The sequence below is a fragment of the Kogia breviceps genome, chromosome 1, assembly GCF_026419965.1.
Source record: "Kogia breviceps isolate mKogBre1 chromosome 1, mKogBre1 haplotype 1, whole genome shotgun sequence".
Taxonomy (NCBI): domain Eukaryota; kingdom Metazoa; phylum Chordata; class Mammalia; order Artiodactyla; family Physeteridae; genus Kogia; species Kogia breviceps.
The window spans coordinates 185,662,529-185,681,144 of record NC_081310.1 but is presented as its reverse complement, the minus strand read 5'-3'; the positions used below and the strand labels follow the sequence as shown (position 1 = coordinate 185,681,144).

General features: G+C 55.4%; 1 protein-coding gene across 15 annotated transcripts in view; it reads right to left on the bottom strand.

The window, feature by feature from the left end:
* HSPG2 (heparan sulfate proteoglycan 2) overlaps positions 1-18,616 on the bottom strand; it is a 102,108-nt gene that overhangs the window by 55,736 nt on the left and 27,756 nt on the right. For 9 of the 15 annotated variants that reach the window (XM_067015428.1, XM_067015411.1, XM_067015482.1 and 6 more), the window contains exons 2-10: positions 10,765-10,900; positions 9,496-9,540; positions 3,830-3,939; positions 3,671-3,729; positions 3,205-3,365; positions 1,984-2,034; positions 1,469-1,597; positions 1,018-1,272; positions 806-925 (exon numbers count right to left, since the gene is read on the bottom strand). In XM_067015428.1, coding sequence (XP_066871529.1) covers positions 806-925; positions 1,018-1,272; positions 1,469-1,597; positions 1,984-2,034; positions 3,205-3,365; positions 3,671-3,729; positions 3,830-3,939; positions 9,496-9,540; positions 10,765-10,900 — 1,066 coding nt within the window. The remainder of the gene's footprint in view (positions 1-805; positions 926-1,017; positions 1,273-1,468; positions 1,598-1,983; positions 2,035-3,204; positions 3,366-3,670; positions 3,730-3,829; positions 3,940-9,495; positions 9,541-10,764; positions 10,901-18,616) is intronic. The other 6 variants (XM_059053017.2, XM_059053027.2, XM_067015436.1 and 3 more) reach the window with 1 other exon arrangement.

Here is an 18,616-nt window from a genome sequence, read left to right as displayed (position 1 = left end):
TTGACTAGATGGATGGATGAGCAATGGATAGATGGCAGAACAGATGAAGAGGAGGAAGGAAAGATGTTGGCTATATGAATGGCTGGCTGCCTGGAGAGCTGGCAAATGGATAATGCATGGATGGATGATAGATGGACGGATGAACAGATGGATGGCAGGAAGGATGTTGGACAAATGGACGGATGGATAGACAACAGACTGATGGATGATAGAACGGATGACGAAATGGACAGAAGGAAGGATGCTGGATACGTAGATAGGTAGACAGACTGATGAAGAACTTTGCAGATAAGTAATGGATGGATGGATAGTTGGATGAGTGGGTGGGTGGATAAATGGATGCAAGAGAGGAAAGAGGCTGGACAGACGGATGGACAGATAGTGGATAGTTGAATGGTCACATGGATGAAAAGCTGGGCAGATGGAGGAACAAATAACTCAGAACCAGCTCTAGATGAAAAAAACTCTAGGCCCGTAAAAGGAAGGCTTTGACTCGTACGTACATCAAGGACCCCTTCATCAAGGGACCCTCGTGTATCAAGCCTACTCGTCTGACCCACACACAAGCATATATGACAAAGAGAAGACGAATGGTAACAAAATAAATAAAGAGACATTAACCACGGGTAGTCTACCGCTTGCTACAAAGGCCAGCTCAGAGTCAAAGAGAGATAAACCTTCAAGTTTGTCCCCAGGGCCTCTACCACTCAGCCAGAGACAGCACACAAACCTGCCCTCAAAGGCTCGGGGCTCGGGGAGCCAGGCCAATGGGCCAGGGGCACCGGGCAGACGCTGGGACACTCACGGCAGTCGGCTTCATCGGTGCGGTCCTCACAGTCAAAGTCGCCATCACAGCGCCACAGCTTGAGGGCACAGTGCCCATTTCCGCAGGGGAACTCGTTGGGTTCACAGGGTGGGGTGGGGCCTGGGGGGACCAGGCAGGGTTCAGCCAGCGGCCCTCAGTGGCCGTTCCCCGCCCCCCCCGCAGCCCCGCCCACGCCCCTGCCCGGCCCTCACCGCAGCCCAGCTCGTCACTGCCGTCCCTGCAGTCCTCCTGCCCGTCACACACATAGTCTTTGGGGATGCAGTGCCCACTGCTGCACGTGGCCTCGTGGGGCCCACAGGGCACGGGCCTGCCTGGACTGGGGAACACGACCTGGGGAGCAGGGGTGGCTGGGAGCTGCCGTGGGATGGCTGCCTCCGGCTGGGACGGTGAAGGTGATGTCTCCGCCAGAGGTGGTGGCTGCGAGCCGAGCTGGGCGACCGGCTCCTCTGTGGACAGAGCCCGCTTAGCGTTGGCATGAAGGGGTGGCTCCTCACCCCTCGCCCCCTGTCACTCCCCAGGCCCTGACCCTGTTATCACCCCTCCTGTGTCCCTGCCCACCTCCCGCAGACCCCTTTGACTGCAGCAAGCCCTCCCAGCCCCGGACTGACTTGGAGGTCACCGTGTCCCCAGACAGCCCCTCACCACAGTCGAGTTCATCAGACATGTCCCTGCAGTCAGGCCTCCGGTCACAGCGATACTCCAGGGCCACACACTCATTGTAGCGGTGGCAGGCAAACTCCGCCTCGGTGCAGACCCTTGGGAACTGGGGCACTGCGGGGGTGTCGGACAGTCAGAGAGGTGGGCAGGACGGGAGGGGGGCTTTAGGGCTCCGTGTCAGGCCACGTGGTTTCTGGCAGACTCAGTGAGGGCAGAGAGCACGTGGTGAACACATCCACAGCACATGTGGGATGTGGGCTATGTGGCAGTGGCCTCACCCATCCCTTACACAAACCCCACACACAGTTAACACGCCACACCATGCAACGACCACAGCACACATGTGCGGGCCACAACCAGGCCTAGAGAGGATGAAGAGGAAGGGGAGGAGGGGCGGCCTGTGGGCTGTGCGCAGCCGTCTTGCCCTCATCCTTCCTTCCCCTCCATCCATTAGCTTCTCTAGTTACCCGGCTCAGCCTGGGTCTGGCTTACACTCTCACCTGGTGTCACTGCGGCCACCACAGCGGCCAGGGGGGGCGGGGGTGTCTGTGCTGGAAAGGAAGGTGTGATCAGCAGCCGTCCCACCTGGGACCTGGGGGCTATGGGCTGCAGGGCTGAACCAGGCCCATCCTACCATCCCTAGCCAGGAGGACTCATTGGAAAGTGGGGATAAGAGGACTGGAGCCTCAACACTCTTCAGACCTGGGCCTGGGGATGCCAAAGGACAAACGTGATCTTTGGGCACACTGATTGAGGTTTTACAGGCAGAACAAATGATTTCACCCTTTTTTTCTGATTGGGTGACACCATGGTAGGGGTGAAGTTTGTTCAGTTCTGGGTTCTAGTTAGTCCGGGATGGTGACATTTCCCAGAGAGAGGACTGAGATAGAGACTGGGATGGGCTGGGAACTGTAGCTTGTGAGGAATGAACTGGGACTGCTTGGCCTAGAGAAGAAAACACTCAGGGAGATGAAACAGGAGACAGAGGGTACAGTGAAAAGAAAACTGGGCCTGTATAAAATGGATAACTAATAAGAACCTGATGTATAAAAGAAATAAATAAAATTAAATTTAAAAAATTAAAAAATTTAAAAAAGAAAGCTGGGCCGACTGAGGGTATGAAGGCCAGGCCTGTGCATCTAACAGCTGTGTGGCTTGGGGCCAGTTTCCTGTTCTTTCTGAGCTGCGTTTCTCAGCTCGTCTTGTCACAGGTTCTGGCAAGACCAGCAGAGACACAGGGTTTGGTTTACATTCTGGCTTTTGCACTAACTGTGTATGTGGATTTGGATAAATCACTTTTCCTCGCTGGGCCTCAGTGCCCTCATCTCTAAAACAGGAGAAATAATATCTGCTTCATAGGAATTCTTATGAAGACTGAACGGTCAGTGAAGAATTGTTGGTTATTATTAAACACAAAAGTGTTTTTGGACCTGAAAGCACTGTATGAAGAAAAGAATTATTATTACCTATTGTCAACACAGAGAGGTTAATAGAGAGTGGAAACTGGGTCTACTGAGTAAATGTTAGAGGAAACAGATGTCGCTCAACCCAAGCCAAGATTGCATAAAGATTGATGGGGCAGACTCATAAGGTAGTGAGCTCCCTGTCCTTAGTGGTGTGCAAGGCCAAGCTAGGAGAGCCCATGGTGGTGACACTGAAAGGGGGCCCACATGAGTCTGAGAAATTGGAGGAGGTGACCCTCAGTTCCAGGACGGGCTCACCTGTGCCCAGGCGTCGGAACTGGAATCCCTGGGGAGAGGTGATGTAGGAGGCGATGGAGCCACTGGAGATGACGGTGGAGAGCACCTCCTGAATCTGAGCCCCATCTGCATTCCCTTCGGAGCCCACATCCAGCTCCACAAAGACCCAGCCGTCCAGCTCCCTAGGGACGGGTGTGGGGGGCAGGGCAGCAGGGTGAGGAAGATGCCTGGGGTCTCAGCTCCTCCCTTGGCCCCCTGCCTGATGCTCAGACCTGATCTCTTGACTCTCCCCCTGCTTCTGGATAGCCTGTACCCCATGCAAGGCAACTTAAAGTCCGAATTGTACCCCTACCAATCCCCGAGTTTCTACCAAGAGAGGTTCAGCCCATTAGGCCTCTCTTGCCTCCCCTCCTGGCACCCGGGCTCCTCCCCATCCTTGTCAGTCCCTCACCAGCCCCCACCCCCCACCCCGGGGGACCCTTCTCACTTGATGAACACCACACTGACAACCTGGTCTCCAGGAATCTTCAAGTACTCTGACTCCAGCTGGAGAGGGACACAGCACCATCAGCCTCCAGATCCCTTCACCCCACCTTCCGTGCTGCCCTGCCATACTCGGGAGCTCCCCAAAGCCCCTTCACCTCACCGTGTCTACCACAGCCTCGGACACCGCTCGGAACTCCTCGGAGCCTGCATCCTCCAGCTGAGGGCTGTAGTCGATGGAGCGAGTGAAATTTACCAGGGCTCGGAAGTAAACTGCAGAAAGGAGTGGTGGGGGGGCGGTCACTATGAGAGGCCCAGCCTGGCAGGTAGTGGCCTCAGGCAGCTGGGCCAGTGGGTGGAAATGGGGGGGGATGGTCCCCAGAGGCCTCTCGCTGAGGTTGACACCTGTGTGCCCACAGCTGTGCCCAGCACTGCCTGTAGGAGCACTTGCTGCAGTGGCCCTGGCAGGCCGCCCAGGGGTCAAAGCCGAGGCCCCACCCTTGAGTGAATGGCTTCAACTAACAGGGAAAATGGCCCCATCCAGATACCAAGTGATAGTGCAGAAGAGGAGACCTCCACTGGCTCAGAGGAAGGGTGGGTAAGAAGGGGTGGCTTCCAGAGGAGGAGGACCTGGCACAGAATTTATTTTTTTGACCGGGCCGCGTGGCTTGGGGGATCTTAGTTCCCCGACCAGGGATCAAACTCGGGCCCCCCACAGTGAAAGCACTGAGTCCTAACCGCTGTATCGCCAGGGAAGTCCCTTTTTTTTTTTTTGGCACAAAAATGACTTGAGAGTGACCGTGACATGCTTCCCCACCCCCTCCTTCATGCCAGTCATCACCTTCAGGGCTCAGCTCAGTCATCACCTCCTCCGAGAATACTGCCTGGGCTGCCCTCCTTTTCCAACCCTGGCTAGGTAGAGGCCTCTCCTCTGGGGGTCCCCCAGCCCCTTGGCTTCTCCCATCAGAGCACCTTCTACCCCACGTGGCATAGATCCTGCCAGAGCATCATCATAAAGATCGTGGGTTCTGAGGTCAGCCACACATCAGGCATGGACCTTACCTCTCTGAACTTCTGTTTCCCTTTTGGTCAAATGTGCGTATTAATTACATTTACCACACTGGGTTGTTGCGGGGAATAAATGATATCATGCTTACAAGGCGATCTCCCTGTGCACGAAGATGCAGCGCCTGGCAGAGAGCAAGTGCTAGGGAATCAGAAGCTGTTGCCATCTTTCTCTCTACTGCTAGACTATAAACTTGATGGGGGGAAACCTTGGATCTCATTCATCCTGTACCCCAGTGCTTGCATAGAGCCTGGCACAGAGTAGGTGCCTAATAAGTGATTGCTGAATAAATTCATAGCAGATTGGGGTGAGCATACACTTACACCTATTGTTTATTAAGCACCTACTCTATACACTTTATGCATATTAAATCTCATAATGTTCAGTTCATAATAGAAGTTATAAATATGAGTTGCAAATGAATCATATATATGTACACACACACGCACACACACACACACACACACACAGTGCTTAGATCAGAGCCTGGCACATAGTAGGGACAATATAATATGAGCTATTACTATATGAGAGGCAGTATAGCTTAGTGGTTAAAAGCTCAGCCTCTGGAGCAAAATTTCTACTTACAATTAAAATAACTTAAAACTGCCCTGTGACCATAAGCAAGTTACTTAATCTCCCTGTGCCTCAGTTTCCTCATCTATAAAACAGGGACGATAGTATAGTGCCCACCTCAGAGGGCTGCTGGGAGGATGAAATAAGATAATAATGTAAAATGCTATGGCAGTACCTGGAGCACACTAGCGGCTGCATGCGCCAGCTGTGTTATCTCTGGTCTTTAAGACAAACTGAAGGAATGGATTTGGTTTTATTTCTTCCCATCTGAGAGAGGCATTCATTGCTTTATCAAATCTATATTGGAGGCCTTTCATATGCTTGGCAGTGTTCTAAGGGCAAGGGATATAGCAGTGAACTTCATAAAGATCACTTTCTAGGGGGAGGAGAAAGGAAATAGAATCAATGGGCAAGGAATATACGGACTATGAGGAAAAAAAAAAAACAAGGGCTGGGGGAGCGGGCATGCTGGGGTGGGGGTAGGTCGCTCCTTCCCCAGGGCAGCCAGGAAGGCCTCTCCGCAAAGGGGGTGCTTGAAGGCAGAGAGTAAGGCACTGGGAGGGAGCTGAGAGAAGAGCCCTCCTGGCAGAGGGGACAGCAGCTGTCCCTGAGGCAGAAGTGGGCTCTGAGAAGTAACAGACGAGCAGCGTGTGGGCGGCAGAGCAGGGATTGGCACTGGCTGGGCCTGTCCTCTTTCCCCTTTACTCTGTCCGGCAGGTCCCCAGGTGCACACGCCCTCTGCGCCTGGACCCTCCCCCTCTGCGGCTCACGGAGCAAGTCCTGGGCGCATCAGGATGGCAGCCTAGCCAGCAGCTGGAGCGAACTCCTGCACCAAGAGAAGGTGCTTGTGAGGGCAGCGCTGCCTGCGCTGAATCACGGGGACCCTGCTGGGCTGGGCTCCTGGGTGCCGGGCAGGCGGGGCCCCGTGGGCTGGAGCGTGAGGGCCGCAAGCTTGGCTACAGAGGCCTCTTGTGAGCTGGCACAGAGGCCCATTGAAAGTCCCCCACCCTGGCCCCTGGCCTCAGCCCTGCGGCCCAGCGTGGGCGAGGAGGCCAGGCCTCTGCTCAGGAATGTGCCCGCTGTTGGGGGAGGGGGCTGAGGCTCCACAAAGCCCCTTTCTACTAGGACCTGGGAAGGGCACGGACCCTCCAACCTGACCCCACCCCCTGCCTTCTCCCAGATCAGGGGCAGGTCAGGATGAGCACACTCCCTTTGCCACCCTGAGAGGCCTCCCTGTGGCAGGTAGCCGAGGGCTGGGGCAGAAGGTGAGTTTCAGGAACCAGGCCCCACAGCTGAGGGTGCTGATGGGGAGTGATGCAGCCCGGGGTGGGAGCGCTCTCTGGGCGCCTGCCTGGCGGACCAGCTCCACGCTGGCCCTCACCTGACCCCATCTGGACAGCTCAGTTAGAGCCAATGGCTGGAGGGACGGGAGGCCCAGAGCTGCCCGGCACCCCGAGGGTGGTGGGGAACGCACACCTGACCACCCCCAGCCCCGGAGCCAACTACCCCACCTACGCTCGATACCCAGTCCCTGCTCAACGGAACTCCTCCCCCACACACCTGGGTCCCCGAACACCAGCCCATTCCCTCTGGGTCCCCAGGATCAGCGAGGCCTGAGGCCCTAGCCTTTTCCCAGAGGGGTTGCTGCACCCATCCTGCCTACACCAGGGGTCCGGCCCACTGTGCTTAGATTGTGTGCCCGGCTGGGGCCTGGCTGCCTCTTCTCCCCTGCAGGGGCAGGGGAGAAGGTGAGGCCAGCTGGGGTGGGGACAGAGGCAGGCCTGGCCCCAGACCCCGCAGAGAGGTGACTCTGACCCTCAGGTGTGACCAAGTGCATGCTGGGGAGGAAAAGAAGACAAAGGAGTGAGAGGAAGAGCTAGGAGAGAGGAGGGGGAGGGAGAGAGGGAAAGGAGACTCCTCATCGGGCTCCAAGACCATCACACCAGTCAAGGGAGGGTGGCCCGGGGGTGACCCAGGGCCTGCAGACAGGGAGGTGAGGAGGGGCAGAGACAGCAGGGAAGTGGCGAGACCAAAGGGAGAGACAGAGGGGAGAAATGACAGAGACACAGAGACTGATGGAGACAGAAAACAGAAAGAGATGAAACAGACAGAGAGATGGAGACAGAGACACAGAGAGACAGATATAGGCAGAGACACAGAGAGAAAGTGGTGGGGAGAATGAGAGAGAGAAAAGACGAGACAAAGGCAGATTGGAAAGAGGGAAAGACAGAGGGACATGGAAACAGAGATGCAAGTCCAAGAGGTGGAGGGAGAAAGGCAGCATGAGACAGAGACACACAGAGTAGGAAAGAGATGGCCCAAGGCAGGGGACGGAGGGAGCAGGAGAGACATGTAGACAGTTTGTCAGCAGGACAAAGAGACGGTCAGAAGGTGGAAAGATTGGGCGAGGGGAGGTGGGCAGGGTTCCCAAGGTGGGGAGGCAGAGCCAGGAACTGTCCAGGAGGCGTACTGGCCTGGGGGTGGCAGTCAGGGCTGGGACAGAGCCAAGGGGAGCCGCAACCCTGCCCGAGGGAAGGGGAGAGGGAGGAGCCATCTCAGACATTGCAGGGTCGGGGGGGTTGTGTCAGTCAAGGGGTGGCAGGGCACAGCCTCATCATGGTCAGGATGGCCCTTGCTTACCAGAGTTAGGAGGGACCTGCCCTTGGGCAAGGCTGAAGCAGCCACACTGACCCTGGGAATCAGGGAGACTTATCTGATGCTTCCCGGGCTGAGATTCAGCCCAGCTGCCTGGACCTGCCCCAGGGGCAGCAGGCTGGTGCCAGTGTTTGGCTCTGGAGGGCCTAAGGCCCCACATCTTCCCACAGATCAGCCCCACCTACAAGGAAAGGCTCCTGCCCTGCCCTTGGGCCCTCCCCAGCTGCTGCTCTCCAGACCCATCCTTCCCCCCGCCTCTGGCTTCTCTTGCCCTCATAGCTGCTTCTCATGGGAGGAGGTGGGCTAGCAAGGACCACTCAAAGCAGGTGGAGCTGCTGTGAGCAGCCCCCTGGGAGAGGGCTCTAGATATTTCTGAAGGGACAGGGTGGACTGGCCCAGGGCCTCAGCAGGCAGACTTGGCTTGGCAAGAGGCAGCTCCCAGAGACACATTAGCATAGGCCATTCTGGGGTGTGCACTGTGCCCACCTGACACCCGCAGACAGGCCCCGCCCAGCTCCCAGGCATCTGTAGCCCTGCAGAGACCTAGACATGGAAAAGCTTCAGGCAGTGTCTGCGTCCCAGGTGCTGGGAGGTCACAGTCAGGACTGTGCCAGCCAGGGGTCAACCCTCCCATCCATACTGGCCCGGTTAGGATGCCACCCTCTGGCATTGGGATGTTCCTGATACGCCAGCCATAGGGAGGCAACCCCGTCCCTGGAGGGACCCAGGCCAGACTCGCCCCAGGCCTGCTGGGGTGGGCGCACAGGGATGCAGCGGGGCCGCCCAGTGGTGACTCTGAGCTGAGCTCAGAGGTGCCCAGGCACTGGCTCCCAGAGAAGGCGGCAAGAACCAGATGGGGCTGCTGGGCCTTGTCCCGAGTAGCTCCTTCTCTCACCAGAATCCCAGGGTGGGAGGAAACAGAGACTCTGAGCCGGGCCCCAGCTCTGGGCCAGCTCCTGCTCTGGCTACGCACTTGGGGTGCTGGCACCATGGGCAGCTGATGGAGGCCTGATTCCTTTCCCTGCAGGAAGCCCAGCCCTCTTTCCCCAACCCAGGAACTTCGGCTTCCCAGCAGGTGACCGGACCTGAGGCAGGTTCCCTCCCAGGTCCAGCTCTCGGCTTACCCGAATGCCTGTGCCACAGAGCCCCTCCGTCTGCCCACCCCTGCCTGGGGTCCCCCACTCTGCAGCCTTCACCGCCAAGGAGGGCTCTGGGGAAGGACTCCACAGCTGAGCCACCCAGGGAGGTGAGAATCTGGCTTTGAGTGCTGAGTGGCTGACTTTCAGTCCCCATCAGAACCGGGCATTTCCCAGCACAGGCAGGCACAGAACCTGTCCATACCCAACCTTGCAGAGACTGGCCAACCAAGGCACACAAGTGTCCCTCGGTGGGGATGAGACCATCCCCATGGCAGGCACAAGGAGCCCTCAAGGCCCTCAGTCCAGGAGATGCCGCCTCTGTGGCTGGGAAGGCCTGCTCTGGGGCTTCCCCGGGGGCAGGATGGGGGCCTGTGCGATGCCCCAGATACTCACCCATCTGGAAGTCCCCGCTGCCCAGGTCCCCGCTGCCCACACCATCTACAAGCAGAAGAGAGACTTATTCAGCAACCATTAATCTTTGTTGAGCACCTACTGGGTGTCAGGCACTGTTCTGGGCACCTGGCACACGATGGGGAACGTCATGAAAACACAGCTGTTGCCTCCTCTCCACACTTAGGGAGGGCCGGCCAGTAAAAGCCAGCTTAGAAGCCTCCGTCAGAGAGGGTGTGGACCAGGACGGATGGGGGTGGGTGGGGCCAGGTCAGACCGGCCTCTAGGTGAGAATGGGAGGAAGTGGAGTAGGGGGCCATAATCATCCTCTACTGTGCACTGCCCACCACCCTCTTCTTAGGTCCTGCTCAAGCTGGGCTGTAAGGAGAAGCAGCCACTAGTCCCGGGTCATACAGTTTTAGGTGGAGGAGCCTGCGGTCACTGGGACCAGGGCTCAGGATGCACGCAGCTTTTAGCCCACCTCTTTTTTTTCTGAATTAAAAAAAAATTGAAGTATAGTCGCTGTACAATATTATACAGGTTGCAGGTATACAATATAGCGATTCACAATTTTGTTTGTTTGTTTTTGGCTGTGCCGTGCGGCTTGTGGGATCTTAGTTCCCTGACCAGGGATCGAACCCAGGCCCCCGGCAGTGAAAGCACCAAGTCCTAATCACTGGACTTCCAGGGAATTCCCGTGATTCACGATTTTTGAAGGTTATACTCCACTTACAGTTATTATAATATGTTGGCTATGTTTCCCATGATGTACAACATATCCTTGTAACTTATTTTATACTTAATAGTTTGTACCTTTTACTCCTCTACCCCTATATTGCCCTTCTCCCCTCCCCTGTACCCACTGGTAACCCACTAGTTTGTTCTCTACATCTGTGAGTCTGCTTCTTTTCTGTTATATTCATTCGTTTGTTGTGTTTTTTCGATTCCACATATAAGTGATATCATACGGTATTTTGTCTTTCTCTGTCTGACTTATTTCACTTAGCATAATGCCCTCCGAGTCCATCCATGTTGCTGCAAATGGCAAAATTTCATTCTTTTTTAGGGCTGAGTAGTATCTCATTGTATATGTATATACCACATCTTTATCCAGTCATCTGCTGATGGACACTTAGGTTGCTTCCATATCTTTCTTAGTCCATCTTTTGAGATGCCACCTTCAAGCATCCTGGAGCCTCTCTAAGGACGGGTGGGAAGAACCCCAATTCCGTCCTTACCCCTTCCACTCCCCGCCACCAGAACCCTGCTTACCTCCGGAGGCCTCATCAGCCAGGAAGTCCTCATCATCAGAAAGGTCTGAATAGCTCCAGCCAGCACGGCCCACTGTGACTGTCTCTGCATCCTCGGGCAGGGACAAGCCATCATATGCCCTCAGCCCGCAGGTTACCTGTGGGACACCACACAAGCAATTGTGTCAAACTCTCCAACTCCTGCCAAGCCCAGGACCCCTCTTCTCACTTCAAGGGGGGGCCTAGAGTCCCACCCCAAGGCCCTCCAGCAGTTAAATCAGACATGGTTTGGCAAAGACAGTCAGGCTGGGGCTGTACCATTGTTTTTGACTCAGTTTCCCCAAATCTCATTAGCCCCTGCATGAATCCTCAAATAAACTTATAAGTTTGTTTTGGGCCACACTGCACGTCTTGTGGGATCTTAGTTCTCCAACCAGGGATTGAACCCGTGCCCCCTACAGTGGAAGCACGGAGTCCTAACCACTGGACTGCCAGGGAATAAACTTAAAATCACTTTGGTAAGCGATGACTCTTCTTCCTTTGGAGAAGGCAAGTGATATCTAGGACATGAGTTAGTGGACTGGGAGACACAGGCAGGTAAAAGGTGTAACCGGGGCCAGCAAAGATGGGGGATGTGGGCAGGTGACAGGGTGGCCAGGGGCAGCATGGATGGGGGACAGAAGCAGAAATGGAGGGGAGGTCAACTGAAGCTGTTGCCCCCGACAGCAGGCCCCTGCACCCCGCCCCAGAGATCTTGGCCACCTCTTTCTGCCTTGGTCTGGCCTCCAAATCTCCAGGCCACAGGGAACACATTCCAGCCATGTTGGAGATCAGCTCTGGCACTTGTGGCCACACTGACAGGATCAGCTGTGCACCCAGAAGCGGGGGTGGAGCCCAGCTGCTGGGCTGAACGGGGCCAGGTCAGGCGTGGTGTCAACTCGTGTGACCTCGGGCTGCAGCTAAGCCCAGCACAAGCTCCACCTCGGGCTCCCGTTCCACAGAGGGGTGGCTTGGACCCCGCACCCTGCAGGCCGGCGCAGAAGGGCCCCAGCAGCCATGACCCCTGCCTTTCTTGGGGATGGGTGCAGATAACGAAGGCCTCTTTCCCCTTAGACAAGATTGAGGTGTTTCCAAAGGAGTTCTACAAGATAACTTGGAGGAAAACAAACCCAGCAGAGCCCAAGGGAACCCCAGAGCCCCCAAGCACAAGAGTGCATGGATTCACACACCCAGCCCCAGATGGCCTGGCGTGAGTGTCTCAGGCCCTGCCCTGGCCTCAGCCCTATCTGGGCGCCCAGATAGGAAATAGTCTCACTTGTGAAAACCAAACCCGGCCCTCACTGGCTAGACAAGGTGGTGGCAGCAGCAGAGAGGGCCAAAGAGAAGAAGAAAAACAAAGAAACAGCCAATCCGTCTCCCTCCCTGCTTCCCCAACTTCACACGGCCCATGTCTTGGAGCCTCTGGCTTTTTCTCAGCTGGTGCCTCTTTTGGAATGCCCTTCCTCCTTTTGTTTACCTGGCTAACTCCAGTTCATCCTCCAAAACTCACCTAAACATCACCTCCTCTAACTACTCAGTAACAAAATGGAACAAATTCCATATAGGCCTGGAAACACGGAGGAATCTCAAACACATTATGCTGAGTGAAAGAAGCCAGACACAGAAGACTCCATAGCATAGGATTTCACTTATATGAAACCCACGGGGGAAAAGTCTAATCTATAGTGACAGAAAGATCTGTAGTTGCCTGGGACCAGGGGTCGGGTGGGGCTGTCCGGGAAGGGTCACAGGAAACTTTCTGGAGTAATGGTCCCCTGGTTATATACAACTCATTCTCATTATTAAATTGTAGACTTAAAGTGGCTATGTTTTATTGTATGTAATTTACACCTCAATAAATATGACTCAAAAGAAAATCTCCACTGGGAGGCTTTGTCATGACTCCTTGGCCTTTCCAGCCACCTCTGCCCCTAGGCTGGGTTCTGGGCCCTCCAGGGCTCACACTATAATGGCCTGTACCTCCACTGGAATGACAGCACCTTGAAGGCATGGCCTGTGATAAGCTCATCTCTACCTTCTCAGCACTCCATGTTCAATAAATGCTTGAATAAATGAATAGACAAAAGTGTCATCACCTATTAATTCTAGCTGCTTCCTGAACATGACTTGTTCTGAAGGTACCACCACCCCCCCCGCCCCCCGCGCAGTCTATACGCATCTCCCTCCCAGGCTGGGAGCTCCCTGGGGGGAGGGGCTGGGTGCCATTTGGTCACCTTTGTGTTTGCAGTGCTACCAAGCCTTGCGTAATGTCTGCACTGCCCATGTCTTATCCCCTAAAGCCCCTTCCCCGCACAATCCACGGGCATATCCCTCCTCCTGTTGCTTCTTTTTTTTAAAAAAAAAAAAATATGTTTTTGAATTCACATGTATTTTATTTCACTATTTTTTGGCCACGCTGCGCAACATGTGGAATCTTAGTTCCTTGACCAGGAATTGAACCCGCGTCCCCTGCACTGGAATCGCAGAGTCTCAACTACTGGACCACTAGGGAAGTCCCTCCTGTTCCTTCTTTCCCCTCCCTCTCCCTCTGGACAAGTGCCCATTCCAGCCCTGGGTGGCCAGTAGACTTCTGGGCCATGCCCATGAGGTCTGCATCCAGGAATAAGCCTTAGCACCTCAAGGAGCTGGTGAGAAATAGATTCCTGGGCTCCTTCTCAGAGCCACTGAGTCAGACTCTCCCCAGCCCAGCCGGGACGGTTAAAGTCATGCATGCTCAGGGGATTCTGACGCTCACGGGTTATGACCCACAAGACTAGCCCCCTACCAGGGGTTCTCCCTCCTCCCCTGGGTAGGGGTAGAGGGCAATGTTCCCACTGGGTTGGGGGTGGGGGTGGTCCTGAGAAGGCCCTGATTGACCTAAGGGGAGTGAGGCTAGGGCTGGTGCAGGGGCACTGACACTGGGCAGAGGTTAGAGGGGCAGGACCCTCCCCACTTGGGGAGGGCTCTCTTTGTGTCATTGCCACCCCCTCACCCTCCCCATGGAAGCAAGGCCGTGGAGGGCATGCATGGTGCACAGAGATTCCCGGCACCCCCTAGACACCAGACCGCTGTCTGGAAAGGAAAATCCTGGTGGTAAGCAAGGTCTAGAGCTTCTCCCAGGGAGGGAGAGGCCACTGGGGCTTGGGAATGGACAGGAAATAGCAAAGAGAGATTCGACTTGGAAAAAATGCTAGGAACACACATCTGCAGTGAGAGGAGAGAATCCAGAGCATGGTGGGTCCTGAACCAAAGCCCCTCCACCCCAGGGACCCCAGGAAATGGTCTCTGTGCATATGCCAGCCTGCCCTTGCTTGCAGTCCCTACCCCAGGACCCGAGGCTTTGGGGTCAGATAAGGGCCTGCAGCAAGGCGCAAGCCAGCAAGCGCAGAGACTTAACTTGTGGAAAGCTGAAGATCAAAAGGTTTTAACAGCTGTATTTTACATCTGGGAAGGGAGATGAAGCCAGGCTGGAAAGAAGCTTCCAGAAAGAGCCCAAAAGAGGCTGAGACTTGACCATAGAAGGGAATTTGGATTCAGAGCTGGAAAGTCCAGGGTCTACTTGGGGAATAAAAAGAACTAACATTTATTGAGCACTTCCTATGCAGCAGGCACTCCTTTAAGGATTTGGTAGGTGTTAACCCATGCTACATGTTAGGTAGCCCCACTGTAAAGATGGGGAAATGGAGCAGAGTCAGGAATCTGCTTGAAGATCTAGCACAGGGTAGAGCTGGGATGTGAACCCTGGTGGTCTGGCTCCAACAGCTAAGTCCTTACCACTGTGCCACACCACCTCTGAAACGAAGGCTGTGGAAGAGACGAACCAACTGAGGTCACTGAGAGTCACTCCTACAAAGCCTCTCAACTGCAATTCACAGTTTACAGAGCATTTCCTCAGCCTCAGTGTCATCTGACCCTGACAATGACCCCCTGAGATGGATGAGCTGGTGTGGATGGCCCCCACTGGCTGGCAGAGTCAGGATTGTCCCAGGACCTCCGAGCTCCCTACCCCAAGCCCCTGCTACCCAGGAAAGGACATGGGGCTGGAGCTGGGCCTCTGGGCTGGCCATGGGGCCTAAGCAGTGGGTGGGGCCAGGAGGCCCAGGGCTGGCCAGTCTTCATCCCCAACCAGACCAGCTCCCAGGATGGCTCATGGTATGCCTGAGCTGGCAGCGTCCTAGACCCATACAGTGGGTGCTTGAGGTCCCAAGGAGGGCCATCAGTGGCTCCAAGGTCAAAGGCAGAAATAGAACCCAGGTTTCCTGCGCTGCAGCCTGTCTCTGGCTGTGAGGGAGCCCTGCTTCCTTCCAGAGGAACCCAGTACTTCAGGCAGGCGTTGGAGCCGGATGGTAGGGCCAGACAGGAGGGGCCCAGAGGGCAGACCTGGGTCAGAGAGGAAGGAGTCAAACAGAGAAGGGGATTTTCCAGACCCTGCAGGTTCCTGGTGAGGGAAAGGAGGGGGCAGCTGACTCACACAGGCCAAGGACTGTTCTAGACTGCTAGGAACAATTGAGTGCCCCCCCCCACACACAATGGCCAGACACTCCCTGAACAAAGGCAGGGTGAGGCGGGGGGGACCAGACAGGCAGGATATCAAACAGACGGGGGACTTCTGGGAGGCACCCACTCTCAGAGGCTGGGTTGGATCCAGGCCCTCCAGTGAGGATAAGGTCGCACATGGAGCTCCAGGTCCAAGTCTTGCAAAGGCCCCTTGGGGACCGGGGACATCGGTTGTTCCTTCTTCTCCTGGCCTGGGTGAGGATGCAGAAGGAGCCAAGGATGTCTGGGAAGAGTGTGGGGGTGAAATGGCAAGCCATGAGCGAGGGGTACAGAAGGCAGAGGTTTTGGGGTACAGGGGGAGGTACAGATACAGATAGTGGATATGGGGTGTGGGGTTTGAAAAAGGAGTTTTTAAGTGAGGATTGTGAGTCTTGTAGAGGTTAAGTGTATAGACAAGAGTTTCTGGCGCTGCTAAAATCAAAGCTGTAGGAAGAGACACAGTGGCAAGTGAAGAGACGACCATAAGAATGGTCATTGTCCACAGAGGGCTTTCTCCATGCCAGGCCCTGTCCTAAACGTATCAATTAATCCTCACAGCAACCCGGGAGGGCTGGTACTAAAGGGCCACTATCCCTCGTCTGCAATAAGGGAAATCCAAGGAGCTCCGAAAACCAAGAGTGTTTGGTTTTGTTTTGTTTTGAATAAGTTTATAGCAAGCTCATTTGGTGTCAAGTCCTGACCTAAATTGACATGAAGCTATTAATACTTATTCACTCCACTTAGGGTAAACAGTCATACATTTTGCTGCAGCAATATTAATGTGTTTGATTACGGGGTGTTGCCCCAGACTCTACTGAGGATGTCACATCACAGCTGGCACATGCTCTATGTCACCTTTCTCAAGTTTGGAAACTTCTGAATTCCAAAACATGGCTGACTCCAAGGGTCTCAATTAAGGGATTGTGAACTTATAACTGTTATTTCCATTTTGCAGGCTCAGAGAGGGTCATCTGTGTAAATGGGATTAAGCATGTAGGTCATTCAGCCTGGTACCTTGCATACAGTAAGTGCCCCATAAGCATTAGAATTAGTACCATGCAGGGGGTACAGGGTAGAGGTGAAGGGCTGAGAGGCGATGAAGTGATGCAGGGGGTGGGGTGGGGTGGGATTTGGGCTCAGGCCTAGGGTCACCTTCAGGTCTGGGATGAAGGGATGAAGGGAGGGGTCTAGCTCTGCTGCCCAGGCCCTGGGCTGGCTGGCTGGGCGGGGCCCTGGCTGGGGGTGAAGCTCGGTTTCAAGGCTCAAGTTGTCTGCCTGCTCTGAGGTTGATTCTGGGAGGACTGGGGGACTTCGGGCTTCTCCAGAGACATTCTTCCCGTGTCTTGGGCAGCCAGCCCATGCTCCCCCCACCTCCCCATGGTCCAGGCCTGGGGCTGAGCCCTCCACCACCCCACAGCTGGGCAGGAAGGCCTGAGCACCGCAGTCCCCAGGGTGGCTGCAGCTGCCTGGAGTGAGCTCACTCCATCAAAATCCAGAGACAGCGTGCGGGTGGGGGACAAACGAGCCGCTGCCTGCCCACCTGCCTTCTGCCAGCAGACTCTGCCCCCTCCCCCATCCAAGGCAGAGGGACCAGCAGAAGCGTGACCCGAGGCCCCCAAATCTCCGGGGAGGGACCCAAACTCAGACAAGTTCCCCCTCCCACTCTGCTATGATGCAGGCTCCCAGATAACTCCACGAGTGCTCCCCCCACTCTGCTACAACCCAGGCCCCAGATACGGGGTCAAGGTGCCATGCCCCACCCCCAGGCTGCTGGGTACCTTGTCCAAGGGCAGCAGACGGCATAGGGGAAGGAATCTGTCAGGGCAGCACTTTGTTGTGCAAACTGCCAGGGGCGGGAGGGCCCAACACAAAGGCCAAAAGGCCTTTAATCCCCTGGCAGGCTGATAGGGGCGCCGGGCCGGAAAGGAGGCGGCTGCAGCCTCCTCTGGCATGCCTGCACTGCCCGTGCCACTCGGGAGCCCTGCCAGCTTCCCACACTTGGGTTCCCAAGGCAGCAGGACCTTCGCCAGCCAGGTGGCCAGGAAGGACACAGATCCCCCAAATAAGGAGAATGGCCGAGGCTCATCAAGTGCCCACCGTGTGCAGAAGCTGAGATAAGGTCTATACAAGGTTCATCTCACGCAAACCTGCAACCTCATAAGGCAGACACTGGTGGCTCCCCACTTTATAGATAAGGAAAGAGGCTCAGAGAAGCGAAGTCACCTGCCCAAGTTCACACAGCTAAGGCAACAGAAATCCAGTTTGAAAGTGGGGCCCCTGTGCTCGCTCAGAGGCACAGCTGCCAGCAGGCCCCTCCTTCTGGCCCCTGCCCTCTGTATCATGGCCTGGAACTTGGAAAGGCAGCATTCCAGCCAGCGTCCCGAGGGAGTGCTGAGGCCCAGTCAGGGTCTTCAACCCTGGCCAAGGGAGTGGGAAGCTGGGGCCTGGGGCTTCTCATCCCAGCTCTGCCCCAAACTCACCATGTGACCCTGGACAAGCCCCTTGATATTTTCCCTTTTAGCAAACTGCAGCCATCTCAGTCAATGTGAGCCAAAGCACCAGGAGGACAGGACAGTGATTTTTATGTTTTGATCATTGCTGCATCTTCAGAAGTGCTCAATTAATATCTGCTGATTGAGGGACTTCCCTGGTGGTCCAGTGGGTAAGACTCCATGTTCCCAATGCAGGGGGCCCAGGTTCGATCCCTGGTTGGGGAACTAGATCCCACATGCATGCTGCAACGAAGAAGTCTGCATGCTGCAACTAAAGAATCCTGCGTATGGCCATTAAGACCCGGAGCAACCTAAATAAATAAATAAATAAACAATTGTGTGTGTGTGTGTGTGTGTGGTACGCGGGCCTCTGACTGCTGTGGCCTCTCCCGTTGCGGAGCACAGGCTCTGGACGCACAGGCTCAGTGGCCATGGCTCACGGGTCCAGCCGCTCCGCGGCATGTGGGATCCTCCCGGACCAGGGCACGAACCCATGTCCCCTGCATTGGCAGGCAGACTTTCAACCACTGCGCCACCAGGGAAGCCCACAAACAAATATTTTTTTTTTTTTTTTTTTTTTTTTATTTTTTTATTTTTTTATTTTTTTTTTATTTATTTTTTTTTTTTTTTGCGGTACGCGGGCCTCTCACTGTTGTGGCCTCTCCCGTTGCGGAGCACAGGCTCCGGACGCGCAGGCTCAGCGGCCATGGCTCACGGGCCCAGCCGCTCCGCGGCATGTGGGATCTTCCCGGACCAGGGCACGAACCCGTGTCCCCTGCATCGGCAGGCGGATTCTCAACCACTGCG